Source organism: Ictalurus furcatus, chromosome 19, assembly GCF_023375685.1.
Source record: "Ictalurus furcatus strain D&B chromosome 19, Billie_1.0, whole genome shotgun sequence".
Classification (NCBI taxonomy): Eukaryota; Metazoa; Chordata; class Actinopteri; order Siluriformes; family Ictaluridae; genus Ictalurus; species Ictalurus furcatus.
In genome coordinates, this window is record NC_071273.1 from 7,444,442 (window position 1) to 7,460,674 (window position 16,233).

The 16,233-nt window shown below is 41.5% G+C and overlaps 1 protein-coding gene across 2 annotated transcripts in view; it reads right to left on the minus strand.

Moving 5' to 3' along the window:
• Positions 1–253: 253 nt before the first annotated feature.
• LOC128623421 (synapsin-3-like) overlaps positions 254–16,233 on the minus strand; it is a 122,801-nt gene continuing 106,821 nt past the window's right edge. For both annotated transcript variants that reach the window (XM_053650473.1, XM_053650472.1), the window contains exons 8-14: positions 14,295–14,437; positions 12,322–12,396; positions 12,014–12,116; positions 2,637–2,768; positions 2,314–2,362; positions 1,824–1,971; positions 254–648 (exon numbers count right to left, since the gene is read on the minus strand). In XM_053650473.1, the coding sequence (XP_053506448.1) occupies positions 525–648; positions 1,824–1,971; positions 2,314–2,362; positions 2,637–2,768; positions 12,014–12,116; positions 12,322–12,396; positions 14,295–14,437 (774 nt within the window). In that variant the 3' untranslated portion in view covers positions 254–524. The remainder of the gene's footprint in view (positions 649–1,823; positions 1,972–2,313; positions 2,363–2,636; positions 2,769–12,013; positions 12,117–12,321; positions 12,397–14,294; positions 14,438–16,233) is intronic.

Sequence of the window (16,233 nt, forward strand, 5' to 3'; positions counted from 1 at the left end):
AGGAAGTCCTTAACTGATTTTAGACCAAAGCAGTTTGTAAAGCAGAGTTCCACAATCCGGTGCAGTTTGGCGATTTCCCCGCTCCAGCTCACCGATTAAACCTGCTTAAAGCCGAGAAATCGCTCAAACGTCATTTCGAACCTCCGCGACTGGAATCGGTGAACCCTGCTGCAAACGCTCAAGTTACTGAAGTAAACTATAATGACAGATATTAAACATACAAGACAAGCTTTTGTGGTTATTTTCATGTTGGAAACTTTGTGGATCTTCTCAGTGTTATGGTTTAAAAAAAAAAAAGAAAAAAAAAGAAAAAAAAAAGGAAGTCAAATCGTAGAATCTCAGAATCAAGGAAGAAGTCAAAGAATCAGGTTTGAAAAGAATGAGACGTAATCCCACCTAGTGACATGGAGCTAACGCACCTCTTCCTCAGTCGTGAGGTTAGCCACTTCACTTCGACTCTACTGACCTTCACAACAACCTTCATTCCAAAAGTGCAGATCTTGGTGTGTGTGTGAGCGAGCGTATTAGTCGGAGAACAGGCTGGCAAAGGACTGGCGGAGGCTGCGGATGGTCTCAGCTTTGGCCTCGTCGTCCACTGGGTTTCCTCTCAGTGTCTCCGTGAAGGTGTTTGTGAGAGACTGAGATTTGCTGAAAGATAACACGTGCAAATGGCGTTACCGATGTCTGAGTTACTGAACGCAAATAAGAAGATGATAAGAACCCCCTTAGATATCCCAACTTAACACGTGTGAACTATTTATTGAAATGTTTTGGACATTTAAAGACGATTCTTTTTTTATGCATGGCCCATCAATCCAGCTGTCAGTAATGCTGGAATAATGATAATGAGTCTTTATTGGTCACATATACATATGCACGGTGAAATTATTTTCTTCGCATACCCCGGCATGTCAGGAAGTTAGGGTCAGAGCGCAGGGTCTGCCATGATACAGCGCCCCCTGGAGCAGAGAGGGTTAAGGGCCTTGCGCAAGGGTCCAACTGTGGAAGTGCTGGGGCTTGAACCCCCAACCTTCTGATCAGTAACCCAGAGCCTTAACCGCCAAGCCACCACTGCCCACTGATCAATCCTAACAATAAAACCACTGACAGGTGATGTAAATAACTTTGATTATCTCGTTACAATGGCACCTATCAAGGGGTGGGATATTTTAGGCAGCAAGTGAACAGTCAGATCTCGAAGTTGACGTGGTGGAAGCAGGAAAAATGGGCGAGCGTAAGGATCTGAGCGACTTTGACAAGGGCCAAATTGTGATGGTTAGACGACTGGGTCAGAGCATATTCAAAACGGCAGGCACCAGGATGCATTATGGGAAGAAGGTAAGCTGGCAGAGGCGGTGTGATGTTCTGGGCAATGTTCTGCTGGGAAACCTCGGGATCTGGCATTCATGTGGATGTTCCTTTGACACGTATCACCTACCTAAACATTGTTGCAGACCAGGTACACCCCTTCATGGTAACGGTATTCCCTAATGTCAGTGGCCTCTTTCAGCAGGATAATGCGCCCTGCCACACTGCAAAAACTGTTCAGGAATCGTTTGAGGAATATGACAAAGAGTCCAAGGTGTTTTCCTGGCCTCCAAATTCCCCAGATCTCATTCCCAGATCCCCACCTCACAGCGTACAGGACTTTCCATGCCTCAAGGGATCAGAGCTGCTTTTGTGGGGATCTACACGATATTAGGCAGGTGGTTTTAATGTTATGGCTGATCTATATATAAATATAGCACGTTCTGTATAAAATGGTGGACGTTGGTGGATAAAGTAACAAACACAGTGAGAGTGGATGAAGTAACAGAGCTTACTTGAGCTGCGGTGCTTGTTTCTGAGAGGAGGATGCTGGGATTGGGCCAGGCTGGAAGGCTTGACTGGGAGAGGTGTTCGCAGAGCGAGCTCGCTGTGGAGATCCCTGTGCAGACTGAGACGGTGAGGCAGAACCTGAGCGAGGACCTCCTACACACGCACGGATAGACAGAGTAGTGTATACTGTTCATCCTCGTAATAATTTACACGTAGCTATAATATATTTGGTATTCCGAAACCTCTGGGAAGATTACTGCTAAGTAGTTCACATGAGTGAATCTACAGAAGTTCTGCGATGATCTCTAGACTGAGCAGAATTAAATTCTGGTATTCCAGTGAGCTGTCTAGAGGAAAGAATGAATGAGCTAACCTTGTCTTTTTGTGTCTGTGGCTAGAAGGAACAAAATGCTTTACTAAAATGCTTTAAGAAAATGTCAATACCACCAGATTTCCAGGTAACGCTTTGCGATTTTTATTTTCTTAGTAACTCACCTTGAGCTCGTCTCGGCTGAGTCGTCTGTGGACCAGGCTGTGTCTGTCCCTGAGACAAAGTGACGCATTAGCATGTCGAACGTATCAATTTGGTCTATTTTTTGTTTTCAGATACGCAGGTTCCTGTCTTTTAGACGCTGTCAGAAGTCATTTGAGTGGCTGACAAACGGATGAGCGCCACTGTGATATCCGAGTGATCAAATATCTTTAAAATTACAAGCTCGGGATGTATTTCAAGATCGGTCACACTGCAATTTATTAGTAACATGTATAATGTTTAAGCAATGGGTAGAGTGAGTCAGTAGTGGTGTTTGTTTGGGCACCTTGGCATTGGAGGACTGAGGAGAGGTGATCCCGAGCAGAGCAAAGGCCATCTTGTTGAGGACCAGATCAGCAATGAGCTGCCTGTCCTCCTCCACATGCTCGCCAATCAGAGGCATGGAGCTATCCATCACCTGAAACAAACCAGATCAGAGCGGATCTTTTTACGGAGTCTTTAAAACCAGACCAGACACTGCAGTACCCCTGTTTGACCACTTGGAGACAGTGTTATAACATTTCAAAAAAATGTTCTCTAATGAAAACTGCTCCTGCTTTTTTAATTATCAGCACCGTTCTTGAAAATAGACCAAAAATATATACAAATTAATAACATGCAGTTAGTGATATTTTAAGCTCAGATATCCATGGAAGTATATATATATATATTTGTTCAAATATTATAATTAGTGCAATTTTTCCATGTAGGGTTCACCTACAGTACAAAGCCTCCTCTGAAGAGAATAACAGTACCGAGTCTCTTCCTGTAATGTCTAACACGGTTGGAAAGACGGCAAACCTTTTAAGCTCCTTTATATTCTTAGGTTTTGTATATTTGTACAGTTCTTCTCTTCATTTCAGACCACAGGTTTTCAATAGGGCTCAAATCCAGACTTACCCATTGGAAGAAAAATAAAAACCCACATTGATTTGGTCTCTTGTAGCCATTTCTGTATTGATTTAGATGTATATCTGAAGTTATTATCTCGTTGAAAGTCCTAACCACCAGGAAGTGAAATATATCACAGTGGGGTTTTAGGGTTGGTGGTAGTCACAGGGTTTAAATGATCTGTACTTTTAACCATCTTTTTTATGGATTTGATTGTTTGATCAAAGGCAACACCTTAAAAAAGTGTATATTTGCACGGTGTGTATATTTCTCACAGCTCCAGGGTCTCGGATTCAATCCTGAGTTCAGGTTATTGTGTGTACTGAGTTTCTGTGCCCTGTGTTTATGTGGGTTTTCTCTGGGTTCTCCGCTTTTCTCCCACTTCCAAAATACATGGAGGTAGTTTGATCAGCTTCTCTAACTTTCCCTAGGTGTAAATGTGTGTGTGTGTGTGTGTGTGTGTGTGTGTGTGTGGTGCCCTGTGATAAACTGGTGTCCTATCCAGGATGTACTTGCTCCCAGTGTTCCAGTGTCTCCATCACCACCCTGACCAGGATAAATGAGTTACTGAACATGAATGGATGAATGTTTTTGAAGTAAAGTGCTACATTAATATTTAGATAATGATTGTGAGAATGATTTTGTGTTAGAGTAGAAAGTCCCACTTGTTTGACTCTATATAAGTAATGTATAATTTATACAATATTTTTTTGCTCATTCGCTTGAATTGATTGGAACCAAACACTGCAAAAACATCCTCTATATATATATATATATATATATATATATATATATATATATATATATATATATATATATATATATTTTTTTTTACAGATTCAAAGATTACATAAATTTAGATTTTTTTTTTTCTATTGCTAACAGATTATATTGACCATACTTTGAAATAAATACATTACAGGATTCTGGAGGAGAAAAATTTCACTTCAAGTGAAAAATAAGCCGGGAGCGTGTGAAATAAAAAGTCGTAGAGTTTCTGAAATACAGACTCGGTGTCATAAACCATTTTCAAACCATTTCAAGAGCCGCAGAGATGAAAAGAAATGAAAAGGTGGGTGAAAAATATGAAAGAAGCAGTAGCAGTGTTGTTAATGCTGAGGGCTTTAGCTGGGATTGCTGTGGCCTAATAAAAGAAAACCAAGGAAGAAGACTTGGATCAGGTCTGGGTGTTTTGCGGCAGAGTGTGACGGGTACACGGCGGTGTTATGGTCGGAAAGTTTTAAATCCCATGGGCTCAAAGAAAAGAGACTGGCTGTAAAGTTTGTCCCACCGCAGTGACTCATACGTGTGCCTGGAGCTGGATTTCAAACTGGGAAAGAGGTGTGCCACTTCACATAGGCAGCAAAACAGATGAGTAGAAGGTTGAGAAGACAGAGACACGGGCTGAGAGGAACACTGGAAGTGGAAGACTCGTGTCTTGGCCACTTGCTTACATGTGAGCAGTTCTCTGGTGTAAACAAAGTTTGGGACAGGGGAAGAGCCAAAAGCTGCTGAGAGCAAGAAAGAGAGGAAGAGGTGGAGTGAGGAAAGGCTGGAGCAGAGAGGCCCTCCTAAAATATTGCTTCTTTATCTCTTGGGATTCATACAATACATATGCGCTTTTCTAAATTCTCTTTCCACAGTGCACCTCTTGTTTTTTTTTGCATCTGGAATTTTCGAGCAGTTTACAGTCGAGGTCATACGTTTACATACGCCTTGTAGGATGTGCAAAATGTTAAGAATTATTTTAAAAATGTGTTCAAAAGTTTACACGCGCTTGATTATTAATACCGTGTGTCGTTACCTGGACGACCAACGACTGTGTTTACGTTTTGTGAGAGTTGTTCACGAGTCCCTTGTTCGTCCTGAGGAGTTAAACTGCCCACTGTTCTTCAGAAAAATCCTCCGGGTCCGGCACATTCTTTACTTTTCCAGCATCTTCTGCATATTTGAGTCCTTTCCAACAGCGTCTATATGATGTCGAGATCCATCCTTTCACGCCGAGGACGACCGAGGGACTCGTACACGACTATTACAAAAGCTGCAAACGTTCACTGATGCTCAAGAAGGCAACACGATACATTAAGAGCCAGGGGGGTGTAAACTTTTGAACAGGACGATCGGTGTAAATGATTATTATTTTGTCTTCTGGCAAACATGTAAATATGTTATGTAGCTTCTGAAAGGCCAGTACTGAATGAAAAAAAAAAAAAAAAGTAAGATCTTTAAATAAAATAATTTACACCGATCATCCTGTTCAAAAGTTTACCCCCCCCCCCCCCTCCCCAAACTGTAGTTTTTGTTCCTTCTTAACTTCCAAGCACAATCATCTCATGTTATCACGATGCTGTGTTTGAAAAGGCAGGATTTAAAGAACTCTAGCATGTCTCCGAATTTCATCCCCAGCGGTTTACTGCTTTAAGCTGTCATCACCGCTGTTGGAACGAAACAGAAAACAAACGAACAGAAGAATCATTCATTTTCACAGCAACGACTGCACGGCTTTTTGGGTATTAAACGAAATTAAGGAATTTTACAAAGTGGTTAAAGCACAGGGGCCTTCCTGAAACAGGCAGGAACAGTAGGGAGGTTCTGCCTGTTACTCATAACCACAGCCACTAAGAAGCCACTGCCTGGGCACAGACTTCAAACACCAACCGTTTCCATCCCCGCTGTCCCGGCACGCCTCCCTGTAATTTACTGGCTCAGAGTGATTCAGCAGACGATGAGGTTAGATCATCCTGCTGGATGCTGGACGTGAGGTGGTCGAGGCTGTTTTCATCAGTGCTGTAATGTTTTCTCTGTTGCCTACTAACATTTAAACACACACGGGCCTACACGTCACAGCCAAGCCAGCCTGATGCGCCATAAGACACGAATGTAAAGAATAAAGGCAATTTTCCTTGTTAATGTCTATGTCGCATCATCAGAGAGCGGTTTCATAAATCTTTACCTACTTCCACTGAAATATTTACCTAGTCTGGATATTTATTTTGAGTTTTGTTAAGTTTGTATCTATTAATGTTTTTGAGTTTAATATATTAAAAAAAAAGAAAAGTAATTATGTACGCATCCATCTTCAGGAAGGCATCATCCTGGTCAGTGGATCCATAACCTTTCCCAGGAACACTATGCATGATTGGGCGTGAACACACCTCAGATTTAAGCGCCCGTCCATTATAATGCACGCCTAGGGACAATCCAACTTCCAGCATTTAGGAAGTGGGAAGAAACCAGAGAAGCCCAAGGAAAGATAGGGATACATATGCTTGCAGTAAAATACTACACATTCCTATAATATGGCTTCATCTAGTTTACTACCTCCCACTGAGGAACAGTTTAGAGCTGGAATGTGCTGCGTCATCAGCTCCCTGGAGAGCGAGGCTTTCTGTCACGTCCAGGCTCACAAAAAAAAAAACCAAAAAAAAAAACATCAAGCTCTGACTGAACTGAAAGGAATTCCCGCTTTTCTGGGTGTAAAATGATGTCTAATTAAGGACATTGTTTTGAGTGACATACATTGTCAATCTAGACTTAGTTGAGCCGGCTATAATAATAAGGGAAATAAAAACGTGCACAAAGACTGTTCGATCAATACAGGCAGTGACTGACAGTCCTTCATTATTATTATTACATCGCATTATAAATGACAGTTGTAATGAAGAAAGTGTATGATTTTGAATCCTAAATGTAAATACATGCGTATTATTATTATTATTATTATTATTATTTATTTTTTTTACTTCGCAGACGAAAGATTCTTTCTTTAAACGTATAAACTCTTGCATTTAATATTTAGTTACTCATACTAGGGCAGCTACTCAGTAACAACTCTGAATTATTCAATAACTCGAGTGAAACGAATAAGAAATGCACGCAAGCAGTGAGAGTGAGAAACATGTAAGCCCTGGAGTGGAACCGCTGATGTGTCCTGAGTGTTAATGGGCTTAACATATAACCTGAACTTCAGGACAACGTATGACAAAGCAGGAAAATAGCAAAAGATGGATTCAATTTGAAACTGCGCAGTTGTGAATCTGTAGAGTGAAATGTGGTATAGATATGCTCGATATATAAAAAAGTACATAATGTATATGTAAAAAAAAAAAAAAGCGTAAAGGAGTTGTATTATAAGCCTAGAAAAAGACTATAATACTATATACAAAAAATGGATCAACGTTTGTTGTGAGCACAGTTTGGCTTTGTGTATGTTCATTGTTCTGTACTTTTATAAGGAGAGATTTTATGACAGATTGAAAAGTATGAAAATAATTCATATTTTATTTCTTCAATAAGTTTTCATCGGACGCTTAATAGTTTGTATGCGGCACTGGGTGTGAGGCAGGAACGCATCCTCCGGTTGTGCGTCCAGTTCATCGCAGTGCTCCATGCACACACTCATTCACACTTAGGGGCAATTTAGCATAGCCATTCCAAGCACCAGTATGCTTTTGGGAGGTGAGAGGAAACATGGATGGAAATTCCACACAGACAGTAACACTGTGTCAGACATCTACATTACATTTACTTTTATTTACATACATATTTATATTACATTTAGCAGGCGCTCTTAATCCAAAGCGACTTACAAATGAGGAAATACAGGACAATTATTCTGCAGATTCTGTAAACTTATAATGATTCTTTATTGGTCACATACATTACATTATGTATGTAATTCGCATACCCCGGCATGTTAGGAAGTTAGGGTCAGAGCGCAGGGTCAGCCATGATACAGCGCCCCTGGAGCAGAGAGGGTTAAGAGCCTTGCTCAAGGGCCCAACAGTGGCAGCTCAGCAGTGCTGGGGCTTGAACCCCCGACCTTCTGGTCAGTAACCCAGAGCCCTAACCACCAAGCCACCACTGCCCCATGAGTGTCCTACTGAGTGTCCCACTGAGTGTCCTACTGTGTGTCCCACTGACTGTCCCACTGAGTGTCCGACTGACTGTCCCACTGTGTGTCCCACTGAGTATCCCACTGAGTATCCTACTGTGTGTCCTACTGTGTGTCCCACTTAGTGTCCCACTGAGTGTCCTACTGTGTGTCCCACTGAGTGTCTCAATGAGTGTCCCACTGTGTGTCCCACTGAGTGTCCCACTGTGTGTCCTACTGAGTATCCCACTGAGTGTCCTACTGTGTGTCCCACTGAGTGTCTCACTGAGTGTCCTACTGAGTATCCCACTGAGTGTCCCACTGTGTGTCCCACTGAGTATCCCACTGAGTGTCTCACTGAGTGTCCCACTGTGTGTCCTATTGAGTGTCCCACTGAGTGTCCTACTGTCTCACTGAGTGTCCCACTGTGTCCCACTGTGTGTCCTACTGAGTATCCCACTGAGTGTCCCACTGTGTGTCCCACTGAGTATCCCACTGAGTGTCCCACTGAGTGTCCCACTGTGTGTCCTACTGAGTATCCCACTGAGTGTCCCACTGAGTATCCCACTGTGTGTCCTACTGTGTGTCCTATTGAGTGTCCCACTGAGTATCCCACTGAGTGTCCCACTGAGTATCCCACTGAGTGTGTCTCACTGAGTGTCCTACTGTGTGTCCTACTGAGTGTCCCACTGTGTGTCCTATTGAGTGTCCCACTGAGTGTCAGTCATCTACATCACATTTACTTTTATTCATTTAGATGCTTTTATCCAAAGCGACTTACAAATGAGGAAATACAAGCAGGCATCAAATATAAAGAAAGTAGGCACAGAAAAATAAAGTAGGTATCGAGTTTAAAAATAAATAAATATACACATACACACACACAGACACATACAGTTTATACAGAGAAATTATTCATTTCATGTATCCACTTCCCACAGACCCTGCACTGGGCCTCCTGAGAGTAGATAAGGCCTTTGTGCTCTACGGAAAGCATTATTCGTCACTAAAAGAAAGAGAAAACCAGAACTGACCAAAGTGAGATATCTGCTGTCATTACATCACCTCAGAGTCAAGGCAGACAGAGATTCCTATTTGTGCTGGACCATCATCAATGTGACTGCGTCTACACGACTCATCTGGCTCTTGTGAGGTCATTACGACAACAGAAAATATACCGAGCAATATCTGCTCATTTGCACAGATGTGTCCTACGATGAGCGCAACACGAGCCGCTGGGTTATAAATAACCTTGACGAGTGGCTTTAGAATGCCGGGATACTCAGAAGCGGTGCTGGAGTGTTTTTCTTACACACAGGGCCTGAGTGACTTCAGCCATCTGCCCTTCAGATTATCAGTGGGCCAGAGACGAGTTCACACTTTATGCTCTATCAGGTTTTCTTCTGTAGACCTTGTCATTGAATGGCATTATCAACCACAAACAATTTCCCAATGCCATAAGGATTATTAGAGGCTAGGTCAAGGTTTAAGACTGTGTGTGTGTGTGTGTGTGTGTGTGTGTGTGTGTGTGTGTGTGTGTGTGTGAGAGAGAGAGAGAGAGAGACAGACAGAGAAAGAGACTGAGAGACTGGTGAAGAACGACTGTTTAGCACAACTTTATCGTAAGTGAGAACAGGATCTATCTTGTCTCTTGGATGTTCCACGATATTAAATTTAACGGTAAATTGTAAATATGTCACAAATTTCATTCATTAATAAATGAAACAATGTAACAGTCGGCAAACTGCTTTGGAATAAGTGGAGTAACACACACCCAGACCATGCTGTTATACAAAAATAATGCATTTTGGAGCAGTTGCGCAACAACAACAGCATGGCCTGTCGTGAGTTTTTCCATACTTATCAATTTAGAACATGTATTGATTCTGATCCTCGGCACGTCCAGCGGTTTAGCGTCCTAATTCTGCACAGTTTAACTACACTATAATATACCTGCACCAAAGAAATTCACCACTAACCTAGACATCAACTTCCAGCGTTGTAAAACCAACTTGATTCTGGCCTTCAGAATAAATAAAAGGTCTCCTTTTCAGTTCAGTTCACGTTTACTTATTATTTTATTTCTCTAATTGATTTTTCTCGACCTCTAATTCGCTCCAAACTTAGCAGTGACACCAAACACTAACGCTCCAACGTGATCACGCTGTGCTTCACACCTTTCACAGCCCCGTAAATCTCCGAACACTGTTAATTAATACGTGGCGTACTTGATCATCTTAATCGATACGCCAAAACCGAGGACGTTTATCTTTATTTTAAGACCTGTTAATTTAATATCGGCAATAAGAAATTAGGGACAGCGGGTAGCATTGCCACCTCACAGCTTCAGGATCCCCTGTTTGAGACTAATCCTGGGCTGCTGTCTGTGCTGAACTTCACACGTTCCTCCCATGTCCATGTCGGTTTCCTCAGGGTTCTCTGGTTTCCTCCAACCAATAATCCCCCCCCCAAACAAAAACAACAACAACAAAAAAAAACATGCCAGTAGATGGACTGGTGACTCTAAAAATGACCCCTAGGTGTGAATGAATGTGTGAATGTAGTGTCCTGTGATGGACTGGAGATCCATCCATGATGAGTTCATACCTCGCTCTCGAGATCTACTGTGACCCTGACCTGGATGAAGCAGTTTATTGAAGATGAACGAATGAATCAATAGGAAATGAACTTACCGTTGAGTCTCATTTTATAATCTGACATAACATACACATGTCGGCGAGCAATATTTACTAGTCGTGCATTTGTGCTCACATTCTGGATCATTTTATTCACATTAGGATTGCCTCATCCCGATCCATTATCTAGCTGTGAACTATGGAAAGGTGAAACATATTATTAGAACATGAACGATCTCTTCAGAAAATCTATTCTCCTTTATTGCAGCCCTTTGCGACCGGATCAGCCACGTTGTCTCTTCCCCTCGCTTCTACTTTACAACATCTCCACCGACTTTTATCTGGTTTTAAAGTTTTACACGGCGAATGTACTCGTCTAAGTCTGATGAAATATGTCTAACATTGAGCGAAGCATTTCCAGATGATCCCTAAGCTCTCGGAAGATCTGAACACACCTTTTCACAGCCTTTCTGTTCTCAATATCTTCATCTCTATCACGCTATTGGCGCGCTCGACTTCTGGCTCCGCTGAACATCGTGTAACTAATCTGAACATCTATTTCGCCTTTTTCATTATCAAGTTGCTGTGACCCACTACGCTATCTACACGACACTAGCTATCATTTCCTCTATCATCTCTCCAGTCTAAACAGAGCTTTGTGTAGGAAGTCTGAAATGACGGGCTGGATCTAAGCTTGTGCACTGCTGAATACTGACTTAAAGCCACAACTAACAAATTACTACATGGCGAGAGACGCAATTCAATTACACAGTAACACGAATGCCCAAATTCTCTATGATTCAAGAAAGGGGGGGAGGGAATCATGACATCAAAGTGGATAGACTTTTTTTTCGCTCTTGAAGTACAATAGATTCTACAGGCAAAGTTCCACAGGTCAGTAGACTGGAGTTTCACTTTACTGCTTTTGTTTCCTGAGTTGCTTTGAACTACTCTGAAATAATTCTGAGTCTGAATCAGACTTGACCCACCCAACTAATAGCACATCAGGGAGTCTAGTGCATCCGAGACAAACTCTTTAAACTCGGTCTCAGTGCCACTTTGCTTGCTTGTTTTGGCTAAACCAAAGAGATAAATGTCAACATGCTTAAATACAGACAAAACAAGTCTAAAGTACTACAGAATAACAGATATGAACTTCACACTGGAACATGTGATTTTAAATGACCCTGGAGTCCTGTGCGCTGTTTTGACAGGTTTATCATTATTTAAAGCACTTTTATAATGTTTATGTATGCGATGTACCTCTATAATATAATCCTTGCCATCTTTTCCATGTACAGCCTTCACAGCGCAGATATCCAAGCCTCCAAACATCTCAGCGCACGAGTCCACCCACAGACGATACCTAAAAAACCCGAGGCCATTAGAAACACAGATGACCCTTTTTTTTTTTGAATACGAGAACTACATAAAGCAAACCGATCAACAAACTTTCCTTATCCACATATGATTCGTTCAGTTACTTAATCAACTGTCCCGTCTATTATTATGTCACATCTATATTATATGCATATTCTATATACACTTCATCATCAGATACAGAGACACACCTATCTGTCATGGCGATCTGCTCCAGCATAGCAGACCCTGTGTTGGCCTTCCAGTTACCTGAAATGGAGGTTCTCCTAGAAAGAGACAAAACAGAAAGGGTCAAAAAAACAACAAGGTAAAGTAAACCGTGGATAAAGTTGTCATCACTCCTTAAGTCTTTTTTTGCTCCCAAACCTTGAGAAATTCTAAACCTGCTTTCAACAAGGCCATGGATCATACTGACAAGCACTAAAGGAAACTGGTGTGGAAGTGAGCAGAAGATAAGTGATTGATTGCAGGGTCTTTTAGTGGGCTTATTGTTCGGTTTAGTTCAAAGCCAGAAGGGTGTTGCTCATGCTTTCTTTTTTGGTATGTTTAAAACAGGAAGAGGCACTGATGTGTGGCTGGACATGGTTTATTTGAGCAGATGAGTGTTTTCGCTCTTTCTCCGCACTTTCCCTCGCTTCCTGACACACAGGGGAATGGTACGCATTTATGCCAATCATGAAATCAGTGGTCGTCATAGCAACATAAGGGGCACTTTTAACGCGTAAATGACTGGACAGTCTGCTTGCTTACTTACAGTGGGCGAAAACATTATTCCACTGAATATGATCTAGACACAAGTCTTCTTTCAATGTTTAATCACTTGATAACTGCTTTATGATCTTATCACACGATTGTGCCATGGATCATGGGCAGGATGTCATCTTCTTCTTTAAGGACACCCTTCAGTATCAAACACAAACCACACCTAGGCTTTTAAAATAAGGTAAACTCTCATCCTAAAACAGCTAGCGAACGAATGCCATTTAAGGCCTTCTTAGATTTAACCCTTTAAGTTAACCCTCGGATCATTTTTTTTTTTTCTTCGAAATCTACACACACAAATATTTCTGTTAATCATGACAATAAAGGAAATGGTGACACATTCCTTCCTCACAGCTCCAGGGTTCCATCCGGTGCGGAGTTTTTCATGATCTTCCAAGTCGTCTGGTTTCCTCCAACTGTCCAAAATCATGCGTGTAGGTGGATTGGCTAGATTAAATTGCCCCAAGGTGTCCAAATTGCCCAACTTCGCACCGAGCGTTCCCGGGATAGGCTCCAGATCCACAACGACGCAAACCCGGCTACGGTGCTTATTAAAGATGACTGAATGTCTTAGACCTTTTAAGAATAAAAAAAAAAGTATACATTTCTATGTTCGGTTTTGATCACTGCCTTTAAAGGTTCTTAACAGTCTCCTGAAACTCTGTAGAAGACAACAGATTGTCTTGCGTGTATGAAATCACGACACTGTGCATGTAGATCATAATGGTCAATTGTGTAACACATGACCAGCACATGACTGACCGTAAATCATAGGGCATTTACAGCTTTGAGCATGTTGTTGTACAGTAGGTGCACTGAACTGGAACACTAACGGCGGCTTCAACGGGTAACGCTTAAAACAATCAGCAAGAGAGCGAGACTGGGAAGGGAATGTGTGTAGGAAAGCAACTGTCCAGTGCCACACCGCTGGCGACTCTGGGTGATGAGGCTAGCCACATAATAGTTAGGACAGGCTCATGGAGACGCCACTGTTTCCCCTTGGAGGATGCCACAGCAGGGCGCAGCGCTGGGAGAGTAGCGTCCTGTGTTACGGCAGTGCAGTGAGTCTATCATGCTTATTCAGTAAACGCGTGGTGTACCATTTCTCATGGTCATGCACTGACACACACTCAGTTATCTGAGTATCTGTCTCTATAAAGTCTGAGGTTTCATACCTCAAGCTAATTTTAAACGTACTTACGACCTAAGCTATACTTTCATAGGTTTGTTTTGTTGTGAACTTGTTCCGCACTGAATAAACACACATAATAAGATAGAATGTGAAAGAAATATATATCAAAACAGGACTGAAGTGCAGGGAAACACCACCATGACATACACTCACACACACACACACACACACACGCGTAAACACCTACAAAGTTAATAAACCCGTCCTTACATGTACGCTTTGTAGTTGTTGCCAATTTTCTGGATCCGGATGTCGTACTTGGAGTCGACAAAAGGCTCTGCGGTTGCGTACGTTTTGGCGAGAGCCACCACGCTGGTGATGTCCTGGAAGTCGGTCGAATTCTCCAGCTTAATCTACCACGCATAGGAAATATAAGCGAAGGCTCATTTGTAGCTATTGAACGTACACAAGGACACAACAAGGCAGCTGGAAAGCAGATCTAGTAAAAGCGTCAGACCATAAAAGAATAAAATACAGCACACATATGCATAATAGCTGCTGACGTATGAAACTAAAGGGAAATAGTAATAACTAGAGCTTGTAGAATGAAACTGTGCTGGAAGAGAATACTGCAATCATGGGGAGGTCAAATATGTTCAAAGCAATATTTAAAGAAGAAGAAGAAGAAAAAAAAAACACAGCTAAAATTTTGTCCTAGGATACCACACACATAAAAATCCCGCAAGGAAAGGAAACTAAAAAGCTTCAAAATGGAAGACTGGAACAGCTGTAAATAAGGCAGATCATTCATGTATTTTTTAAAGCGAACCACTTTAACACCTTCAACTTAAGGCTTTCATTAACTACAGCTTGGGATTTTAGTTACAAATATTAACTTCATCAGAACGGTCAGCACTACGTGGAGTAAATCAACCACACCTTCTTATTTCATCGCAGAGATCTTTTAAAATGTGGTTACATATCTGACATTTTCCTGAATATACTCTCCTGAGAAACATTCGAAATACACCGCAATGACTAAAACAGAGCGACGTTAGATGCAACCCCTTCGGAGAATTTCCCTCCCTCGCTGTTTTTTTCCCCTCAGTGTTGTGTTCTTATCTCACGACCGGGTCACCGGGGTCGAGCACGGTCACGTGCGCTACAAAGAATGAGAAGGATGTGGTCAGGTAACGGGTGCTTTGTGTAGCAATATACTGTCCATTCCTATTTTATTCAGCCTTCTCTATTATAAATAGAAAGGGCTTTAGGGCATCTCCACCAAGCTGCCTTAGCAGACAAGGGAAGGTTTGCTGTTTTGCTATGATAGTAGCAAACTAAGATTGTTTTTATTTATTTATTTAATTTTTTAAATAATTATTAAACAAATGAATTCAAATAGTGATTCAAAGCGCTCTTAAGTTGAGGTGAGAAATCTTTATCGTCACATGTGACAGAACTCATGTAATTTACTGATTATAAAGGGCATTCGGACAGGCCAAATGAAGAACAAACAAAAGAAATAATATAAAAAAAAAAGAAAAAGATTAATATGTGCTTTGCAGTTGCATCATGCACTGTTGCATAAACCTGGGATTTGGATTGGATGATTGGGATAATTGTCTAATCTGCATCTTCTAGAGTGTTCGGAGATGGAAATTCCCTGAACCTCCCTGCCATCAGGGACATTTGGACTGAGATCATAAAAGTTAGAAATCCACACCCTCCATCCCTGTCTGACAAATGTAAACAGAATTTAGTACACACACACACACACACACACACACACACACACCATCTGCAGGCATGTATGGAGATGTAGACTAACTGTGCATTCAAATTACCCATGACAATATTGTGTACCAAAATGTGTACTAAATATATAAGTATTATATTATATTTATTATAAACATGGAAAAGCACTGTGTGGAATCTTGTCATAGTTGAGCTCGAGCAGTGTTTTTGATTCTGAAGGTTATATTCTATTTCTTTGTCATGACAAGTGAAATAAACTGTATACAGAGTAGTAGGTTACATACAGTATAGTTCAGTACGTACAGGATTTCGCAGAGGTTTTTTTTTTTTTGTGACTGTTGCGGCCAAAAACTCTTGATTTTGCTGCGGCTTTTTTCAAAATTTGCAATGCAACTCCAAAAATGGAGTTGTGCTCTTTTCAGTTGAAAACTACTTGAACTGGCGAAATCACAAT